The sequence below is a fragment of the Pteropus alecto genome, unplaced genomic scaffold, assembly GCF_000325575.1.
Source record: "Pteropus alecto unplaced genomic scaffold, ASM32557v1 scaffold40, whole genome shotgun sequence".
NCBI classification, from domain to species: Eukaryota; Metazoa; Chordata; class Mammalia; order Chiroptera; family Pteropodidae; genus Pteropus; species Pteropus alecto.
In genome coordinates this window covers 8,371,571-8,394,133 of record NW_006431919.1, presented here as the reverse complement: position 1 = coordinate 8,394,133, position 22,563 = coordinate 8,371,571, and the positions used below count along the sequence as shown (strand labels likewise).

General features: G+C 34.4%; 1 protein-coding gene across 2 annotated transcripts; it reads right to left on the bottom strand.

Annotated features, from left to right (window-relative positions):
* Positions 1-1,347: 1,347 nt before the first annotated feature.
* On the bottom strand, positions 1,348-16,391 carry UBLCP1 (ubiquitin like domain containing CTD phosphatase 1). Of its 2 annotated transcripts, XM_006906471.3 has the most exons (11): positions 16,251-16,391; positions 14,038-14,235; positions 13,151-13,242; positions 12,672-12,757; positions 12,474-12,589; positions 11,348-11,446; positions 8,864-8,901; positions 8,241-8,339; positions 5,627-5,743; positions 3,639-3,766; positions 1,348-2,454 (listed from the first exon to the last, which is right to left on the bottom strand). In XM_006906471.3, the coding sequence occupies exons 2-11, from the start codon at positions 14,189-14,191 to the stop codon at positions 2,427-2,429; spliced, it is 957 nt and encodes a 318-aa protein (XP_006906533.1). In that variant the 5' UTR covers positions 14,192-14,235; positions 16,251-16,391; the 3' UTR covers positions 1,348-2,426. The 2 variants fall into 2 exon arrangements, with proteins under 2 accessions (XP_006906533.1, XP_006906534.1); XM_006906472.3 differs by lacking the exon at positions 8,241-8,339 and having other exon boundaries at positions 16,251-16,385.
* Positions 16,392-22,563: the final 6,172 nt, after the last annotated feature.

Below are 22,563 nucleotides of genomic sequence, written 5' to 3'. Positions count from 1 at the left end.
AACTAGCACGAATTTTTTTCCTTCTTCACAACCTTATGAAGATTCAAGATTCATTCTTACTGTAAACTCTTAGCAACTTCAGGTTATAATTTTTTTTTCTTTCTTTCAGTCAAAAACTTTCACCTTTTCAACGGAAATACTTTACAGCTTCCCTTTGGCATTTCTGAATTGCTGGCATCACGACTCTTGCACTTTGGGGCCATTATTAAGTAAAATAAGGGTTTCTTGGACTTAAGAGCTGTGAGACCGTAACAGTCAAGTCTGATAACCAAGATGGCTACTACGTGACTAACGAGCGTGGAGCGTACACAGTATACACAACGTGCAGACGCTGGACGGGAAGGACGATTCACGTCCAGGGTGGGACAGAGCAAGACTCACGAGATTTCATCATGCTACTCAGAACAGCATGCAATTTACAACTTACGAATTATTTCTGGCATTTCCCATTTCATATTTTCGGAAGATGACTGAGCGTGGGTAACTGAAACCATGGTTAATGAAACCACGAATAAGGGTATCATAAAAATAACTTGCCATTTTACCAGAATATACATCTGAATTAAATTATCTCTTGGCTTCATTATGTGTGCCACATACAAAGAAAAAAAGTAATACATCAGTATACAAGTCCAATAAGAGATGCAAGACAAACCTAAATTTCCATACTCAATGAATGTAGTTAACTGCACAAGCACATGTGATCACAAAAAACTGACAATGACAATGTTCTCTCAGAATTGTTTTCTTTAGCATATACCAGCTAATAATCTTTAGTTTGGGCACCATCTAATGGCAGAAAATGTTTTTTAAAAATCCTACTTTGTTTCCTGAAGCTTGCTAATTTTTCTCAGTTTATGTTTAGAATGTCTGCTCTTTCTTGACCTAAATAGTTTTAAGTGTTACGTTTTCTTTAAAAAGATTAAGCTCTCTCCATGCCTGCTTTGGAATAAACTGCCTTTTACAATGGGGAAATGTACCAATAAAATGAATATTCTATTCTATCGTTAAGTATTTAAATTTAACCTCATATATAAGAAACACGTTTTAATTGAATCATTTTAATTATTTAATGGTTCTCAAACTCTTCTGCATTGTATATCCCTACAATAACCTGTCACAAAGAAAATAGTTTCTTTCTGAAAACATGGTGCTTATTAGAATTAAGTAATTTAACGTATCTAATTAGCTGCTAAAACCAATTCTGAATGCATAAATAGTGAAATACACACTTTAAAAACTATACACATGTAATTTTTTCAAAAGGCCTTTGCCTAGACCTAAAGTTTGTTTTGTGATTGAATAGAGGCAAAATATTTAGGATAACATAAAAGAGATAACAACCAATATTTTAAGAAAAGGTATTTATTATTTACACCACTGAAATAGTCCCGTAAGAACGATATATACCATGTTCCTGTGAAAGGATCAGATTCCTTTCAAATACAAGAACTGTATAAAGCAATACTGTTAACACAAAACAGTGGCCACATTACACATCTGCAGGCTTAAGCATTGCAAATAATTTTTTAAAGCTTATGGCTAGATATTTCCACTGAAACAGTGTTTGCACTTAGACAAGGTATAGCTGGAACAGAACAAAACCTTTTTGTTCATGCTTTCTAGGGCTTAATCGATGATTTGTCCCATTTAAAAATGTATTGCCTTTAACTGCTTTTATGACAATGGTTTTAGGCAGAAGTGCTTCTACTTAGTCACCAAAAAGAAACTCTCGTTCCTTAATTTTATTCTTCAGTCTTGTTTTCTAATTTTCATACTATGACATATCTGTATCACGGCTGACATTTTCCAGTTTTACTCAAAGAACATGGATACACATACAGACCAAACTGAGACAGCTCAGAATTTAGATATGTAAATAGTGGAGCAAGAAGAGAAACTGTGTCTATGACAAAGGAATGAAAAAAACTCTTGGTGACTTTAACTTAAACACCAAACTAGGTTCCTTACTCAAAAGATATTTTTTGGTTTTAAAAGGAAGAGCAGTAGTTTTCAAGATGGGTTTGGTCTAAGATTTAGTCAAACACCACAAGGAGGCAAAAACACAAGACATAACTTGTTTCCAAAGTCACAAAATGACATTGTTGAATATACATTTTTGTCCACTTTTTTTTGTGTATGTGGGAAAAAAAACTCAGTACTCAATGCTGGAGAAAATATTTTTCAAGAGTAACAGTATATTCTTACCGGGGAAAAAAGGGTTTTTTGTTTGTTTGTTTTTGTTTTTTAGCATATTGCCATGAGCTTCAAAAAATATAAAATTAAATTTACAAAAAACTGGAAGACCAAGTATAAGCAGTCTGGTATTTGCTTCAGTGTCCAGCACTATTATAATGATTTCTAGCATTAAAGCAAGAAGTTCATGGATCTCAAGTATCTTCAATAACTGCCAGTATAACTTGTAACTACTGTCCTTGCTTCTTTGAGAGATACCTGCAAGAAATAAAATAAAGATGTCTAAGCCATATCATGCTAAATTCACGATGACGATCTAACTTTCCTCTCAAAGTAAAATAGTTTAATAACAAAACTTTTCAAGATGAGTAATAACTGCTAATAATTGCTAACATTTTTTGATTGTTCATGTGCCAAGCACTGTCCTAAGTACATGTATTAATTCATCTAGTCCTCACTACATCTCTATGAAGAGTTTTCTGTTAGAACTTATTCCTATTTAACAGGCACAAAGAGGAATTTGCCCAAGTTCACACAGCTAGAAAGTGGCAGAGTTCAGATTCAAAACAAGGTTCTGGAGGTTGTACTCTATCACTCTCTACGGCCTGACTGCTCAACGTGAAAGTAATATATTAACTAGTATGGTTAATTTCCAAAAAAAAAAGAGAAAAAAAAATCCTCAAACTCCATTTAAAGGTCTTATTTTTCTTGCATAAAGATAGTAAGCCAAAGATACTAAAGGACTCTGATCAAGAGTATAAAGATGCAAAGAAATTAGTTTACTAAGCAAAGAAAATTTTCTTCATATTATTTTATAGGAATCTATTGCTAAATAAAAATCTTTATGTCTCCATTTCTCACATTTATGAATTACTACACTCAGGAGCATGGGGGTGAGGAAAAAGTTCTTAATCAGAACACCTGCACAAGTTTTGATAGTGCAAAACTTGCTCCCTTTTGGCGCTGTGGCATTTACAGCTATCATTTAGTTATATCATCTACAATTTGGAGATGGGGATAAAAATGCCTGCCTTTTATCTTCCTAACAGGCTTATGAGACTCTAAATAAGAAACTTTATGTCAGAGTGCTATCAAAAGCCAAAATTGAAATTTGAAAAGCCAAAGTATTATTATTACATGAACAGTTTTTTCTGTTGCTATTAGTGGAATCAGATCTTAAAGATCTAACTCCAAAAAATTACTTGTGGTATAGTACTTAATAATCCTGTTCACTTCTCTAGAGGTTCTTCCCTGCCTCAAAATCTTGATGTACAGGTTAAGATAAAAGAAAAAATACTTTCAGGGGAGATGTCACTAGATTAGAAAACAGTTTTAGGATTTACCAATTTTAAATAAAAATTAAGACTTATGTGTAAACCAGAATCACCAATTTTTTCATTCATTAATGTAGAAAGTAAATGAATAAGCAAATTAACACCTACCTTTCCCAATATTTGTGATTTAGGTCCAAAAAGTCATCCAATTTTGCTATTTCCTTGAGGTACTGAGTTAATTTTAAAAGTTCTTTGTCTTTATCTCGATTTAGATGCGCTTTCATAAAAGGCCTTATCTATTAGGAAACAAACATTACCCAACATTTCACACTGCAATAAGAAAACTAGTAGAAATCTATACTATTCGATCATTTAAATTAAGTTAATAAGATTAAAATATCACCAAGGGTGTCAATACTAAAAATTATTTTTATATTATCTTGGTTTAATAAACTGACAGTCATGGTATACTGTTTACAGTACAAGTTAAGAGTTCTTTCACCTAATTTACCTTATGTTATCTTTCTAGTCTGAACCTGACAATACCAGCTTTCCTACAGCACTTGAATCCTACGTGGATTCTCTTTGCAAAACTGCTTGGATTTTTTTCCCTTTCTATCAATCCAATTGCTTCTTATTAACTGAATAATCTCATTTTTGTTGCTTCATTCAGAAAAAGCTAACCCAAATATAAGCTTGATCTTACAGGAGAGATAAATTTTAACATCGATGATTTTCATTTCAGTATTTACCTATGAAATTTTTATATAGCTATTACAACATTTATATAACCCATTTTCTATTTTATCATATGCATTATCACTAAAGTCCCCATGAAAATATTTTTATGTAAGAGTTTTCCTATAAAAAGAACAGTTATATTCTAAATTTTTAAAGTTGATATATATTTTATGGTTCATTTTAAAAAGTATAAAAGTCAGGATGGTAGATGGGGTAGAGAACTGTATTAACACATCTTTATTGTGATTTGGAGAAAATGCCATCTGGTCATTAGTTACTAATTTTACATAGTAACACTGAAAAATATTGTCACCTGATGAGAAGAACAATGAGCCCAAAGGAGTCTATACCACGTCTATCAAGAGAAGGGAAGGTTTTAAATTTATAATATACTTTCTTCTCTGTCATTGGAAAAAGAAACCACCAGCTTGAAATAGACAGAAGAAAATTTTCCCATAGGTTCTATTTGCATCAGAACAGCCTGGTGCCAGGGACCTCCACAGCTGTAAGTCAGCTGGGCTCCTGCAGCTTTCAAGACACCAGTAAGAGCTCTGAGTCTGAGCAGAAGCAAGCACTTGTAGGTGATTCTACTTCCAAACAGGTAGCATGGACAGTGCTATTCAAAGATATCAAGGATCCAGCTTGTGAAAAAGTTCAGGACTGAGAATAAAAATATCTTAATGTCAGGGTTTCTACTTTAAATGGGACTCTACCTGCATTAGTACTATAACATAGAGCTATCTTTTACATCTTCATATTGTACCGACAAGAAAAACATAGGTACTAGAAATCTTAGGATCCAAATTTCTCTCTTGCCAATTTTGTGATGTTACCAGAATTAAATGTCACTATCACGGCTACACGAGACTCCATGTGACTTCATGCTAAGGTCATCACTGGCCTAGGAACCAAATCACTTAGATTAGAATTTAAATTCTACCATTAACCAGTTACACACAATCTGGGACTCTCTGATCCTCAGATTGTTTCTATAAAGTTAAAAAACTAGATAAGATGACTAAGGTTCCTTCCAGCTCCAGCATTTTATAATTCTATGATCTCTGCTTATACTGTATGAATTTTCAAAAAACTTCTTAGTTTCAGTTTAAAACAGCTACCCAGAATATCAGAAATTCCAAGATTTGTATCCTTAATAAAATGTGATACTTTCACTTTTAGTTAACAGTGAATAAACTCACGTTGCTCCACAGTGCTAATTAAAAATAAAGCACCTGGATGAGTTGGTTAACCAAGGAGACAGAGTTCGATTTTATATAAATTTTTCTAAATACTTAAGCTATTCTTGCCTGTGACCATAAGAATACAGTACTTCCAAAACTTAAGAAATTAAACAGTACTTAAATTCTATCACATATTCCAGATTATGTGAGCATAGCAAGTAAATTATGTCTTACCTTTAGTCCATTCTGTGGGTTCATTAGAAAATTTCTTCCTATGTCATCAAACATAATGGTGTTTTTTTTGCTGTAAAATTCCGAAAACTTTCCCCATATAACACCAAGAGGCTTTACCTTAGAATAAAAGTTTAGATTTAACTCAAATTTTATCAATAGTTAACTCTTTCTTAAAAGCAGAGATACTGCAAAATGCCCTGCAGAACTACGCCAGCATGTTCCCTTACTCTGTAGAGCAGGAACGGCTGGCTGTGTGAACAGACCAGAACTGAGATGCCACACACTTTAAAGCACGATGTATCTCGAAATACTAACTTATGAAAGCTCTGTTCATGTCTAACCGAACTAAATCCCATTATAAGACGTTCCATAATTTCAACATAAAGATTTGGGGTCAAAGGAAGAGTAATTATTCAATTTAAAAAGTAGGAATCTAACATAATTGTTCAGATGGCTGATGAACAGTCACATGACTTACCGGGCTAATATATGTTCCCTCAGAGCCTGAGAGTCACATGGGGTCTGTTTTCAAAACCAGAAAACCTTAGTGACAAACAATGTACCTGGCTCTTTTAATACACAATTTAAATATTTTGTAGAGGAAAAACTGATTTTGTCTTTAATTCAGTAGCATAGATGCGTCATTTCTAAGGCATTTGATTGCTTAACTTCAAAAGCACCATAATCTGTAAATTTTTATTTCTGAATTCTTAAAATGATTCTTCAAAAACATAATTCCTTTTGCATTTATATCTGTTGGTACTTGTATAAAGTCTGTAAGAACACTTAAGAAATAACAGTGATTTCTTGTAGGAAGTAGTGGTGGGCCCACGTGGGAGAAAGACTCAAATTTTTTTTAAAAATTATTAATTTCTAGCAGAGAAAGTACTTTTTGCTGAAGGTAGGAAGGGGCCTCATTTATGATATGAGATTATATGGTAATAACTGTATGAAATTAAATGGTAGTAAGTAAATAATGATAAGGGTTGTCATTTAAAAATGTTTTTTCTTCTATAATTTATTTTAAATTGAAGAAAGCCTATTTTCTTCTTAGTGTCCTAGCTGTGGCAAAGACTGTTACTGAAATATTTTAATTTTACCAGAATTTTATTGCTCTAAATTTGTTTACACTACTTGTTTACTACTGGGGGAAAAAAAAAAACCCAAATACTTGAAAATAAATATACAGGAGCTGACACGATAAGCCAGATTCTTGGTTTTTCTTAGCTAACAAAAAGTCTCAAGAAATATGGCAAGAGCTTTATGTCACCTAGGGTTAGAAATCCTACATCCTCTTAAATGCTGCTGTCATTTTGTAATTAGGTTAAACGCCACTTGATCCCCAAACATGGACTACTTTGTTCTCAATGAGAAGTAATATTGCTGACTATAGGAAAAAAACTGAAAACACAAAGGAAAATTTTAATTTACTTATAATCCAATCAGTACCAAAGATAACTCTATATTATGATAAAATTTTTTTACCTTCAGTCTTTTATAAACAGCAGCCTCAGAGAGTTAACAGATTTTTTGTTAAGCTAAGGGGAACCCTGAACCAGCCAAAGGTTAAGAACTATTTTCTGACAGTTTGCAAATCCTGCTCTCTAAAATACTTTAATGATGTATCATAAAAAAATTTTAAAGTACTAAATATTCTACCACATCATATGATTTAGCTGCATCACATTATACGGATGAATAAAAATTTACATATCTAATTCCCTGTTGTCAGTGAGGATTTTTATTCTTATAACTTTTCATTATTATAAACACTATGTTTAACATTTCCCAAACTTTTCTTTACTGTTTAGATTTTGTAAATGTACTTTAGTAGGTAATACATTATATAATCCCCCAGATAAATGTAGGATTTCCTTTACTAAACAAATTCCCATGTACTTAAAACAGTTCTATTTATGATTCTGACAATTATAATACTGTCCCCCCTAAACTTTCCTAACATGGTAAGTTCTAATTCCTATTAGTTTGTGTGTTTCCAAAAGGCATGGATCATGTCTCCTCATCTCTTTATTCCTAACAGTGCCTTTCACAGGGCCTTCAGAAACTAGGAGTTCAGGAATAGTAATTCAATAACAACTACTTGTCAATTACTTTGATGAATAAACAAAGTAAAGGACCCTAATCTTTTTAGTCCAACACTTTTCTCTGATGGTTATTGCTCTTCTCTAGGGCTTCACATATTATCACCCAAAGTACATTCATGATGATGTATGTTTTTATTTAATAGTTTCCTACAGAGCAAGACAAGTATATTTTGGGTTGTTTCTAGCATCTTCCTTAATAACATTCAATATTTTTTCTCATCTGCTCTATCTTTAGCAACACTGTGCTGCTATTACCATAGGAGAATTATCCAGAATTATAAATGACCTTTTCTGCCTCAAGACCCTTAATTTTATCAAAATTCAAATTAAAAAAAAAGAATAAAATAAAATGAAATTCAAATGCATTAACCTTAAAACAACTTTCTATGGCAAAATTCAACTGCTACTTTATTATCCACGCAGATGTATTTCTAAAATCTTTCTGTAGTTTAGTCTATAATATAATACAAAAGTACATTAGAAAATAAGTCTTTAAAATGACTTCTTACATCTATTAATCCTCTCCTTGGTGTATGCACTGTTATCATAGCAGCACTGTCCAACATGAAGGTAATTTTATAATTTGCATTTGTGCTCACTCCCAGCTCCTATAAATACAAATATTCATCTGATTAAAACATAATAATGTGGAAAATTCTGGGCTTTCTGAATGCCCCAGCTACGATTTCCCATAATGCCAACTTTCTTCCCCTCTGGCTACCACCTGTTGCTTAACAACTGGCAAGTACTTTAGTTTCACTTAGTTAAGTCAATAAATGGCATTCCAAAGAAAATAAACTAGAAACAGATTACTTCTCAATTAACTATTTTAGAAGAGCAACACTCCTTTAAGTATCATACACCGAAACAAAAGAAGGAAAAGAAAGCATTACTGTACAATGGGGAAGAGGAGGGGGAGCTTTGCTGTATTTTTTCTTGAAAAAAGACTTGGTATTCGATACAATCCACCATTAAACAGACTTTAAACACACCTCTAACTCCTGATACTGCTATTTATTTATCCACTATATGCCCTCCAGTGAGAATGAAATGAATTCAAATAGGAACTTGTAAAAAGACAAATGCAGTTTCAAAACTCTCATTTTTAAATGGATTGTTTTCTAACACTTACTTTCATTTTAGCTTCAATCCACTTCATATTTGTTGCAGCTAAAACATGAGGAATGATAATATGAACATATGAACAAGACATATGAAAAGCTTGAATTTCATTTAAAAAATCTTCTGTATAAATAAAATAGTTAAGTTTTCTAAGCAAGACTAAAAGTTCAAATGCATCACAACTAATAATCCCTAACATATTTATTTTAATTTTCTTTTAAGTATTTACAAAAATAAACTTATCTTAGTGTGTCTTCAAGATAATAAAATTTAAACATCTTTTACCTAAAAGATATAGGTAACCAAGGCTCAAACGAACTTTGAACCTAGGAAATTTGTAAATTGAGACCTTAAGTCCCTTGGTAAAACAGCCCTTACATTATTCTCTATCAGTTCTAAACTTAAATTTAGGGGATCTGGATCCCCATTTCTTCTTTCCAAGTAATACACAGGTAGTATGTCAACATAAACAGATTAATGTTATGTGTCAAAAGTTAATGTTAAAGACTACCTTGGTCCAGTGAGTTCTGCCAGGCTCAGCACACTCAGTACTGAATCTATAGCAGCTTTTAACAGGGAGTCAGACACAATTAAATTCATAAACTAAGTTATGTATCTGCTTATGTCACACACCAACTAGTTTTGAGCTCACTGATATTAAAATCCAATCCTCAGGTTTATGTGCCTTCCTGGTCTCAAGTTACCAGACTAAACCAAATAGGTATTACCAAGCAAAATGTTTTCAAAATGGGAGAAAGGAGTTCAATTATTTTAAGAGTGTGTGTGTTTTAAGGGTAACAGAGGTACCTGCGTTCTCAAAATAAAAATATTTAGAGTACACTCGCACGCACGCACACATACTAAAAAGAATCACTTTCCATGCAAAATTGGCTAGCTGAACTAAAATTTTAGAGACCGATGTATCTACAATGACAACAATCATGAGAGGGGAAAACAATTTTTAAATTCAGTATATATTTTGGGTCTATGATTTTCAGATGAAAAACAAAAAGATTCACAATAAAAAGGGTTTCTAATTAATAGGTAACCATTATATTACCAAACATGGATTAGGTACTATACCAATATTTTCATTCTTACAACTACCCGTAATATAGGTTTATTTATCTTCATTTCTCAGATGAGGAAGCTAAGGTTCAGAGAGATTAACTGACCTTTCCAGTGTCACGTGGCTAAGACAGAGCCAGAATTAAAACCCTAGTCTACTTAGCTCCAAAATGAGGTGCCATTTTAAACATATTACCATGAAATATCATTGTTTACAAAAATAACTTATTTTAAACATGATTGTAAAAAGTTCCCTAACTTTCTAAGTCTAATAACATTTAGAGGGTAAACTTTGTTCTCAAATGTCATCTCAGACGTCAGAGTTACTCAACAAAAATTTGTTTCACAGGAAGCTTTCTTTTCTGTGACTTATAAACTAGAAAATTATGTATTTAATCTTAATGGCTGTGAACTCATATTAACACTGAACAATGGAAAGACTCTGATTGTAAGGAATAGTACAAAAGAAACTTACGAACTGTAATACATCTATGTGGCCTCTCATCAAAAACCCATTACAGGGGATGGGGTAGGAGGGAAGTAGATGGGGTAAAAAGTAGATGGGGTAACTATTGACAGTGAACATATACATGCCTTACTGTTAAATTGTACACCTGAAACTTACTGGATTCCATTAACCAATGTCACCATTATAGAAAAAAAAAAAAAAAAAGAGTACAATTAAATATAGCATCTTGGATTAGATTAATTTAATTCACAATTAGGATAGCCCTTCTCTGCTTATGATATTGCTAGAAGCAACTTTAAATATTTGTGGGGAGGTGAGATATAAATCAATACACTGCTTCCCTTTTCGAAAAAGTCTTGCCAAAAGAAAAAAAATTGTCAGTTGAACTAATCAGTGTGCTCAATAACGTAAATTTACTTTTTGAGAACTCCTTATCTTCATCTTATCACATATCTGTAAGTTCCTGGAATAGTCCATAGGCCACAATTTGAGTAATACTGCTTTAGTCCATTTACTAATTTTCCTTAAGTAAATTCATATTGCTTTTATTTCTGAAGAACATCACCGTGAATTTTAAAAATATCTATCTTTCGTCAAGTGTTTTAAAACTAGAACTAAGGAGAAAGCAAAAATATCCTGAAGCATCAAAGATTCTACAGTTAAGATCAGATATAAAAGTTCCTAATAAAAGTGAGGTCTTACAAAATAAGGCCATTTTTATTTTGACTCTATAATCTACTCTTTTTATATTTAACTATTTCAGTGTTATTTAGCAAATATATATATGTTTATATTATGATGCGAGAAAGTCAAACATGCTTAATCAGAAATTTGCTAACTCAAAAGAAAAACATCTCATATTTAAACAAAGATCATTTAAGTCACACTTTATAAAGCAGAATAAGAAACAACCTTATTTCCATGGAAATCTAAACAAAAAAAAAATGTATAGCTTACACCAAATAACAATGTCATAATCCTCATATGCAGATGTTAGGAATTCATGAAGATATGGCCGCATTAATTCTACGCCAGTCTCTGCACAAGACCTATGGTCTAAAAGAAAATCAGCCATAGATAATTATTAGTTTATTATAGTAGACAGTACCTAATATCAATTAACTTAGGAAACGTAATACAAATACTCAAATGCAAGCTACTTCAGACTGAATTACACTGGCTGACAAAGAGAGGTCTTCAAAGCACACAATTTAATATACTTGTGATCTAATTTTAATTGATAATTTTATTCAATCTGTGAAGAGCAACAGCCAGAATTGAGGCTTATATAGTAAAGTGTTATTTTTTTTCTCATCTAGTCTCTAAAGTGTAGATGCTACTTTATGATATGAAAAACAAACTAGGCCCACTTATACCCACTTTTAGCCATTCATCTTCCAGATACAATCGCATTTCACCAAAATGACAGGCCCAATTAACTTATAATCAAATTTTAAAATAAGTATGTAAAAACTTATGACATGTACTTAAAGTTTAGGATTAGAGGTAAATAAATAAATAGGTAAATAAATAAATATCAGAAGTTAACTAATCATTGCTTCATAATATTAGAGGATGAAATGAACATATTTCTTGTTGACATGAGACATTTTAAATTCACGAATCTGCAGGAAACATAATTAAACAGAAAACCGGGGACAAAATATCAAAAAATATTTTTAAATAATCCTTATAAGAATTTAAATGTTACTCAACAGAGAATGACATGGTTAAACTATGATGTACCCATAAACTAGAATTCTGTGTAACCGAAAAAATATATACGTATATATTTAATGCACAATGAATAATATTTAATGACTGAGATGTTTAATATACTATTAAGTAAAAAGGATATACATACAAACACACCCTGGGAGATGCAGACGAAAAGGTAACAGTGGTCATCTTTGGGTCTCAGAATTACAGATGACTTCTTTTAGTCTTATCTGCATTTTCTACAATGAATGACTTATTTTTACAATAACAAGAAAAGCTTTCAAGTATTTCATATTGCAAGGAAAAAACAAAAGAAAAAAAGTTGTGGATAACAGAATATGAATCGCAATTGTAGCTGACTTACCAAATAATGTATAATCCACATCAAGTACTAAAAGCTTTTTCCCTTCCCTGGGAGGATTCAAAATTTCCACTTTGTACTCTTTTACTCTGCGAGAAATTTTTAGTAGGTTTTCTTCCCTGATGGAAAAATAAAGTCAGATGAAATACTCGCTTTTTCTCACATTACAAGTAATTTTCTTTGATAGTGAAAAGCACTTACCTATTTTCTACTTCAACTACTTCATCTTCAATATCAAAGTCATTGACAACATCATCATTGTCAGGAGGTGGACCTAAGACATCCTCCTATTAAGATAAAAAAGTTTTGTTTTACCATATTATCTTAACATAACGAATACATGCATAGTATAATAAGCAAATGAGAGATGAGTTCAAGAGTCTTTCAAGTATACACTGTGGAAAAATTTCCACATTTTATAATTTGTTATATATGTTCACTGGGCAGATTTACCATGTTAAATTTGACCATCTGCACTAATACTATACTTACAGCTCACTATATACTAATAAGTTCTCCAGTATTTGTTTTTTGAGTTAATACCACATTCGCTATGCAACTTTTATTTTTCATTGACTGCTAAACTGACAATTTTACCACAATTAAAACTACCATACAGAAGGGTAATATAAATCATAATATCTTCAAAAGAATAAATGGTAACAAAAGTAAACATTTACCAAGCTCTCCTCACGAGTTCCCATCATCATGATTTTAGTATTTGGTTTCAGTTTGAGAGCTCCAAGCTTAACATCATTTTCTGCAGGTTTGCCTACAATACAAGCAAATGACTGTTTTCTCACTAAAGTTCAGGTGCTAGTTTCACTATCCCATTATACAAAACCCTAATATTAAAAGATTTGGTACAGTTTCCATAGCAGTTTTTTTCCTCCTTAAATGAACAAACTGTTACTGCTGAATTAGCAACTTCTAACACACTAAGAAGTACCAATACAAGGTTTGATTTTTCCCCAACTCCACTTTAAGGAACACCGTTATGCAACTAACTAACCAAAATAAACTCATGTTTTGATTTGCCTTGTTGTTCAAGGTAAAGATAACTTGTTTTCCAGAAAGTCTTGAATATCGTGTGCCTAAGATAAGTGTAGATTTCATGTTACTCAAAACTCACCCTTCACTGGTACTATGACGAACAAAGAGACTATAAAAGTTCCTTTTAGAGTGGATATGAACACTGCCTGTAATTGCTAATCTTCATTTTAAATCATCATTACTTTCAAAATAGAAAAGATTTGGGGAAAGTACAAAGCCCAAGCTATAATGAAAAGGCTGTGCTAAAAGGTAGATGTCAAAACTTATATTATTTTACCTGGTACTTCTGCACCAAACGTTTAACAAGCATACACCAACTATCGGAGGATGCAAAAGTAATCTTAATTGTGGTAGTATGTTCAAGTAACCTTTACATTCTTACTTATATCATACAACAATTTTAGAAATATTCTTATCAAAGAAATCTCCAAGAGGAAAAACTTATTAAGGAGAATAAATAGCTAATATAAAAATTTGTATCAATGCAAAAAATTTGAAGTGAGGAGAAAATTACCTTTAACTTTAAGTCCAAGCAACTTTTGGCGTTCTGGTAGCACTCCTGTGAGCGTCTTGAGAAACTGTTTGAGATCTAGCACAGTATCATCTTCTGAAAGTGTGGTCACTGAATATTCCTGTCCACCCCATTTTACAATGATAGGGAGAGCCATCCTTGAAACATAGGTTGAGGCAGCTTTTGTTCAGGAAAAAATACCTAGAAGAAAAGCATGTACAAATAATTAAGTTAAAATAAACATATAAAAGATGTATCTAAACCTATACATTTAAGTTTTATAAGCTGTGCAGTTTGAGTTCTATTTTACAACATGATGACAGAGAAACAGAATGTCAAAAGTTATTAGGACTCAAGGTTAAAATTCCCCCATCCTCCCAATTTGGCTTAGAGTTACTACTTTTTAATACTCTATTAATAGATTCTCTCTGTTCAACCGGAAAGCTGCATTAATGAGCTACCTATCTTTCCCTCTATATTTGATCAGGTTTATGCTACAGGCAACTTTCTCCTTGATGGACCATTGTTTATTTAACATTTCAGAGGTAGTCTGGTGAGTCGTTAAGAAATCAAACTCTAGATGCAGATTATTCAGGTTTAGATCCCAGCTCTCCTACTTGTTAACTATTTGACTTTGGGAAGTTACTTGACTCAGTGCCTAGTTTTCCTCATATGCAAAATAGGGATGACAATACTACTTACATTTATGGGTTCATATAAAAATTAAATTAGTTAATATTTCTAACTCATGTAGTACGTGGCACAGAGTAAAATTATAAGTAAGTATAGGTTAAATAAAATTTTAAAAAACTGGAACTGAAGTGTTACAGGCACTGTGCTAAACAGTAAATGGCCATTATTTGTTTCATATTTAATAAATTGGACAGCTTTTACACAGACAATCTCATTTAACAAGGTTGTTTGATGAGAACTGTCATTTTACAATTAAAGAAACAGGAGTTCAGAGAGTCTATGTAATCTCTATTCATGGGCACATAGCTGGTAACAGAACAGATCTGACTAAATCTGTTTTTTTCTCTACACAACTTTCTCTCTTGAATTGGACCTACAGGAGTTAAAGCATCAAAGATCAATAAATACAAAACCCAAAGGCACAGATATAAGCGCACAAAGATGATATAGCAGCTGCTATTCTCATTGACAACATTATGTAGGTCTCTTTGCCCACAAAGCTTTCTACCAGTTTTCTTAAGTTTATTCCCCCCATAGGTCAGAGAACTAGATTTTCTAATCTCAAAGTACTAGTATTTCCAAATGCTGTCACTTTACTGAAACCTTTAATTGCACTCTTCATGTATTACAACCAACTGCAAGAAGCCAAATTCTGAATCCTAATAGGAAAAAGTAATTTAGAAACTTAAGGTGTCTTCAGTGTGTGGGTTAGGAGAGAGCACTATAAATTCACTTATATTTACTTTCATGTTTACAACCTGCTCTACTAAAAATTTAAATGAAGTGTGTTACTTTAGGTCAATGTGTTCCATTTTAGAGAGAACTTGCTCTAACAAATGTTATGATCCTCAATAAAAAGCCAAAAGGATCTGTCGAGTCAAAATCAAATATAGTTTTAATACTATTATACAGATTAGAAAACTCAAAAAGTACTAAAGCAACTTGCCTAAGATCACACAACTAAAAAGTAGTAAAGGTGGAAATTTTAAATAGCACCAGGAGCCAACATATCGGGAATCGTGGGGAGGGAATTAATTTATCAACAAACCTAGTAAAAGGCATGTGAAGCACTACTCTCAATTCCTACTGAGGACGGCACTGTAGCAGCAACTGAGAGGTAGTGCAGAGGAGAGAGCTGTGGAAGTGTTTGGTATGGAATAGCCTAGAAAGAATGGAGACCCCAATATCCAAGAGGGCCAGGGTATCTTCAATAGGAAGAGGGAGAGATGCTAACGCCAGAAAAGGGAGGACTTAAGTTTGGGGATGCAAAGCCTACTGGGGCGCGGGAAACCCTTGACCTAGGCGAGAAGGCCTGATGGGAGGGGGGCGATCCCTGCAACCAGCGGGCCAAGGCCGGAGGCCTGGGCAGCAGACTAGGATAGACGCGACCCGGGGCGCCCACAAGCAGCTCCCGGCCTGCTGAGGCCGGCGGCAGTAGAAGTCCCAAGGACAGCAAAGTTGCAGTTCCCCGGTCTACCAACATCTCCGCTGACAACACAGCGGGGTGACCCGAGTCCCCTCACCTGCAGCGTGGCGGAACCGGCAGCAGCGGACGCAGGAACCGACCGCAGCAGAGCGGAAGGCGACCGGAAGTGAAAGGCAGGGACCGGAACCGGCTGAAGAGCCGGAAGTTAGGCTTTGAAACGGAAACGCGTTGTAGGCTAGACAGTTCTTCCCCTTGTTTCTCTTGGGGGCTGTAATCCTAGATAGCCGCTGCCAGGGCGTCTTACGGTGACGAGGGAGCCAGGCCTTTCTGAGACTGTGACCACTGTGCAGATGCCCGCAACCTCTGGACGGCTGCCGGGCCTCATCTGGTCTGCGCATGCGCTTGCTAGTGGGCTCGGAGCTGGGAGGGTTCTCGGTGGGTAGGACGTCTCCGGTTTTGTTTCGCCGAAACCGAGGTGGGTAGGGAATGGTGCAGTGGCTTCCCAAGGTGTGCTGAGGTCTTTGTGGAACGCGGGACTCGGGCTCGTTGGCTTTGTTCATGCTCCGAATGAGGCCTGAAAGGTGACCTTTGAGGACTAAAGACTTGAGACCCTTCCCTTGCACCAGGGTCCCCTAACAGTAGTAATTTCGGGAGCTCAGAATTCTACCCATTTTACCCAGTCCAAGGGGAAACAAGACTGTCAGGAAAAGGGAAGGAGCAAGCCTAAATTACTCAGGGAACCAAGGAAGCAAATCTCAATGTAAGAGCTACTCCGGAGATTATGGTATTGTATCGAATTGTATCTTCACCCGCCCATCTCCACTTCTGTTCCATCTTCCCTCTGCGGGAAGAGCCAATTACAAACCCTGACGAAAGAATACCGGACTTTGAGGAAAATTTAAAGCGATCCCTTCTGGTTCATACAGCGACCTCCCAACGTGCATCACTTGCTGTTAGCCAGAAAAGAAAGGGGAAAAAAATCGCAATATTGTTGTATGTGGTCCCAAACAAAACCTAGATTTTAAAAAGAAAGGAAAAACACGAAAATAATATTGGCCCCCAAATAGTCAGCAGTCTTTGAGTTACCTGTATTTTACCTTATACTTGACAGCAAAGTAACATTCATTTCCCTTTGGCTGTGATGGAAGAAAGAGCAAAGAGCCAAGTTTTGTTTCTTAACAGTGTTTTAGTTAAGACACGCTATTTTATGTTCTCTCCTTACCTCTGTCTTGTTAATTTTAAAAAACAGCTTTTTTTTTTTTTGTCTTTCCTTCAAAAACAAAAAGGACGAGAAAATTCCCCCATTTAAAGAATTTGTACAAAAATTATGCATTAGCAATCTAGCCAAAGAAAGAGTTAAAAGACAAGGGACTGGATTCTGGAATGAATTATGTTTGCTTTCAACCCTGTCTCTTCCTTGCCTTGTTCATGTGCTAACCAGCTGCTTGGCCACTATATATTTTTTTGCTGTTATGACTAGAAAAGCTTGTTTTTGTTAATCATCAAGGTCAACTAAAACCTTTAAGCTTCACTAATTCTAAGAAAAAGTATTTGTATAGAGGTTCTTCTAATAGTGGAATATCTATTGTACAAAGGATCCGATAAATTTGGAATTACTAGAGTGTAGATTGTTTAACAATTGCCAAATGTTTAAGAGTAGTATTTCTCAGAGAATAATGGTAGTAGAGTATTTTGGACAAATGGTCCATTTAACAGATAGTTTTAAGTTATCTTTAGTCCAGATCTCAGTTCTTCCAAGTCAGTTTCTATTTAGCTAAACATTCATGAAATCAAAAATGGACTGAAAGATATTATTAGAGTAAAGGAACTGGAAGCTCAGTAACTGGGATTGAATACAAATTGGGCCTAAGAAAGGGCTCTCAGCAACTCACAACTACCAATAAGAAGAGAAATTAAACTTCTGCCTCCCGTTGCTCACTAAAGCCTATCTTCTAATGCATGGAGGATGATATCCTTGTGCTTCACTCATACTTCTCTGCAGCAACTAAAGATGCCTGGGAATTCCTCCATAGGGTGTCTACAGATTATAAGGTCTAAGACTAAAAGAAATATAGAACCAGTTTCACAAAAGCAGATGATTAACAGCTATCGCTGTGACCATGTTTGGATTGGAAAACAAAAGGACGTTCCTCTACCCTGGCCAGAAATCCATCACCACCCTGCTTTTATTTCCATCTTCCCCTGACCTGTTTTCTTCCTTTCCTTTTCTCTCTTAGACCATTTTCTTTCCTTCCAGTTGAAAAACAATTCTTTCTTTTTTTTTAAATTTGGTTCACTGTATCACTTTGTTTCTCTGTTCTAATATGAAGGATCTTGCCTTTTTCCTGGTTGTGATCAGTGAGCTAAAAATGGTGAGACAGCAGTGACAGACTACAGGCCCTTAATTCAGCCTGGCAAGTTTACTACCTCTTTTTCTATTGAACTTCCTTTCCCAAATGACTATTTTGAAACCTCATTCTCTTCAAACTTCAGATCTTTCGATTTACATCCTTGCTCTTAGCAGATGATGTTGTCTTATACTTTGCAAAGAAAACAGAAAATCTCAAAGAGGAGTTGCCTCAACTTCAGACATGTAAATCTGCAAACTTAAGTTACATCTGCGCTTGTTCTCGCTTCTTTTTCTTCTGTTTCAATGTGGCAGTTTCTACCTGAAACAACCAACCCTTACATTTGTGTTCTGGCTCTTCCTTCTCAGAAAGCTTTCTATAAATCCAATATCCCTCTCTCTTTCTCTTCTGTCTTTAACCTTTCTCTTTACTGGCTCATTTTCATCAATGAGAAACGTGATATGGTATCTTACCATCTTTTTACAGGTGTTTCAAAGTATTGTTTTCATTTGTCTAAACTTGGCATAATCTGTAATTGTGTATTTCTTTCAGAAAATTTGTTTGGTGGCAGTCACTATACTATAAGATTTGTGAGGAAACAGACCATGTCTAATTTATTCACCATTGTAATCTCAGAGCCTAGCATGATGTTGGCTGAAGCCACAGCTCTGTATTTGCTGAATAGATGAATAATGGATGAATAGAAGAAATGAGAGCATGTTATACGTATAATAAATACATATCTGTGAATGATTATAATTTGTATGACTGGATACACAGGAAAATTCTGAAATACCAAAATGTTAACAGCACCATAGGATACCCTCAGTATGTATTTGTTAAATAAGTGAATAAATGAAGTTATATTTTGATGGCATCATAAAACAGGTAATTTTCATTTTGTGTATATTTTTCTATATTTGAATTTTTTACAATAATTTTGTCTTTTTTAAAAAGATATTCATGAAAGCATTCTTTTGTTAAAAAATTCAAATAATATAGGTATTTCTTTTCCACTGTTAATTTTATGCCTATTTTTGCAAAATGTTTCTACGCTTTAGATATACACACGCATATATATATATATATATAGTTTATATGTGATATTTTAAACTAAAGATTTACAGGAGGTCACAAAAAGATCATATGTACCTTTCACCCAGTTTTGTCTTATGATTACATCTTACGTAGCTATAGTATAGTATCAAAACCAGGACACTGACATCGGTACAATGTGTGTGCATATGGTTTTATATCATTTTGTCACATGTAGATTTATATAACCACGACTACGATCAAGATACAGAACTCTTCTACCATCACAAAGCTACCCCTTGTGCTACCCCTTTATAATCATGCCCATCCCCGTTCCTCTCACCATTCCCAAGCCTAGATCACTAATCTGTTTTCCATCTCTATGATTTTGTCATTTTCAGAATATTACATCAATGGAATCATATAGTATTGGCCTTTTTCACTCAGCATAAGGCACTTGAAATCTAAGTTATTTTGTGTATTAACAGTCTATTCCTTTTTATGACTGAGTAGGATTCCCTGGTATGGATTTACCCAAATTTGTCTAACCATTCACCTATTCCACATTTTGGTTGTTTTCAGTTTTGGGCTTCAACAAATAAGTAGACTGTTTGTATGTAACATAATGATTGATTAGTTTGCCACTTTATTTTCTGCTTTTTCCTTTCGTTTTTGGTTTTCCTATTTTTCCTGTCTTTCTGTTGGTTACTTGAACATGATTTTATAATTCTATTTTGATTTGTCGTTAGTGTTTTTTAATATATTTCTTTGTATAAATTTTTTAGTGGTTGCTCTAGGTATTACCTTATAGATACATAATGTATCACAGTCTACTGGTGATGGCATTTTGCTAGTTCAAGTGAAGCATAAAAACCTCACTTCCATTTAAATTCCTTTACTCTCCCTGATTTATTATTGTCTTAATTTTTTCCTATACATACATTAAGAACCATATCAAACAATGTTAAAATTTTTGCTTCAGTCATCAAATATAATTTAGAAAATTTGAGTCTACAGCCATGCCACCTTGAACAAGCCCAATGTCTGATCTCGGAAGCTAAGCAGGGTTGGGCCTGGTTAGTACATGGTTGGGAGACTACCTAGGAAGACCAGGTACTGTAGGTGTAAAAAAGTAAAAAATAAGGGATTGTAAGCTGACGAGGTCCTTGCAATCTGTGAGGTCAACCAAGGTTTGCCTCGCCAAAAAAAAAAATTTGAAAAGGCAAGTCTATTGTATTTCCCCATGTTTTTACTTTTTCCATTGTTCTTCCTAATGTCTCAAGATTCTTTTTATAATTTCTTTTTTGTTTAGGAAATTTCTTTTAGCTATTCTCCTAGGATAGGTCTGCTGGTAACAAATGCTTTTAGGCTTCCTTTATTTGAGAATGTCTTGACTTCTCCTTCATTACTAAAGGATATTTTCACTGGATGTAAAACCTGGATTGACAGTTCTTTTCTTTGGGCACTTGAAAAATGTGCTTCTTCCTTCTGGCCTCTATAGTTTCAGAGGAGAAATCTGCTGTCATTCAAATTGTCAGTCCTGCTAATCATAAGCTGTTGTTTCTTGCTGCTTTCAGGATTTTTCTTTTTGTTTTTAGTTTTCACAAGTTTGACTGTCATGTATGTTGGTGGAAATTTACTTTTGTTTATTCTCTTTTAGGTTCATTCAGCCTCTTTAACCTGTAGATTGATTCCTTTTGCCAAATTTGGGAAATTTTCAGGCATTATTTATTTAAACAATTTTTTTTTTAGCTCTGCCCTCTTTCTCTTCTCCGGGACTCTGATAGCACAAACGTTAGATCTTTTGGTCTAGCCCACAGATCCCTGAAACTTAAATTTTTTAAATCTATTTTCTTTTTATTGTTCAGATTGGCTCATTTCCGTTGTTCTTTTAGGTTCTCTGGTTCCTCTGTTCTCTCTATTCTTCTGTTGAGCCCATCCATGGATTTTTCTTTTTTTAATTTAGGATATTGTAATTTGTAAGTTCTAAAGTTTCCATTTGTTTTTTCTTTATAGCTTCTATTTCTTTGCTGGGACTTGTTTGTTTCAAGCATGTTCGTATTGCTTATTGAAGCATGTTTATTCTGGCTGCTTTAAAATCCTCAAATAATTATGACATCTGTGTTATCTTGGTGTTGACATTTGTTGATTGTTTTTCTCATTCAAATTGATATTTTCCTGGTTGTTGGTATGGTGAGCACTTTTCTTTTGTGTCCTGAACATTTTGGGTATTACATTAGGAGACTCTGAATCTTATTTAAATCTTCTGTTTTAACAGACCTTTTCTGACACTGCATTGGTCAGAGAAGGGAGATGTCAGCTTGTAACTTCCTGGTTTGGGTAGAAATCCAGGTTCCCCATTATGCCTCCTTTGATACCCCATGTGAGCAGGAAAGGACACTTCATTACTGTTGTGCAGGAATAGATTCTCCACCAGGTCTCCACTGATACCGCCTTGGTTGGAAGATAGAGGAGTGCCTCATCATTATTCTCCACCTGGCCTCCACTGACGTTACGGGAGATGGGGAGGAAGGTAACACGTTACCACTGGAAGATGGTCAAAGTTCTGGCTTCCCAATCAGCCTTCTCTGACACCATCCTGGCAGTGGGGCTAGAGTACCTAATTACAGCCGCAAGAGAGAAAGTCTAGGCTTCCCACTGGGCTATTGCTGACATAGGTGAGGATGAGACCACCACTTTTTTGTGATATTTGAAGTATGGCAGTGTGTCAGGAGACTCAAAGAACATTCCTGTGTTCAGTGATTCACTAGGAGGACTCTCAGGACTCAGTGTACAGTTGTATTCACAGACAAGATTTATAGCAAAAGGTTACAAAGCAAAATCGCCAAATGTAAGAACTGAATGAAGTGAAATGCAGAGGTAACCAGGCACAAAATTCTAAGAGTTCTTTCCCAGTGGAATTGCCCAGGATGCACTTAATTTTTCCATCAATGAATTGTGACAACAGATATGAAGTGTTGTCTTCCAAGGAAGCCCAAGTTTTTTTTGGCTGGCTGGTATATACAT

Coding starts and splice junctions, on each gene's coding strand:
- UBLCP1 (XM_006906471.3), bottom strand. CDS start 14,191: ATGGCTCTCCCTATCATTGTAAAATGGGGTGGACAGGAATATTCAGTG. Junction 12,590..12,671: donor GTAGTTGAAGTAGAAAATAG/GTAAGTGCTTTT, acceptor TTTTTCCATCAG/GGAAGAAAACCTACTAAAAA. Junction 3,767..5,626: donor ACCCACAGAATGGACTAAAG/GTAAGACATAAT, acceptor GTTTCCTAATAG/ATAAGGCCTTTTATGAAAGC.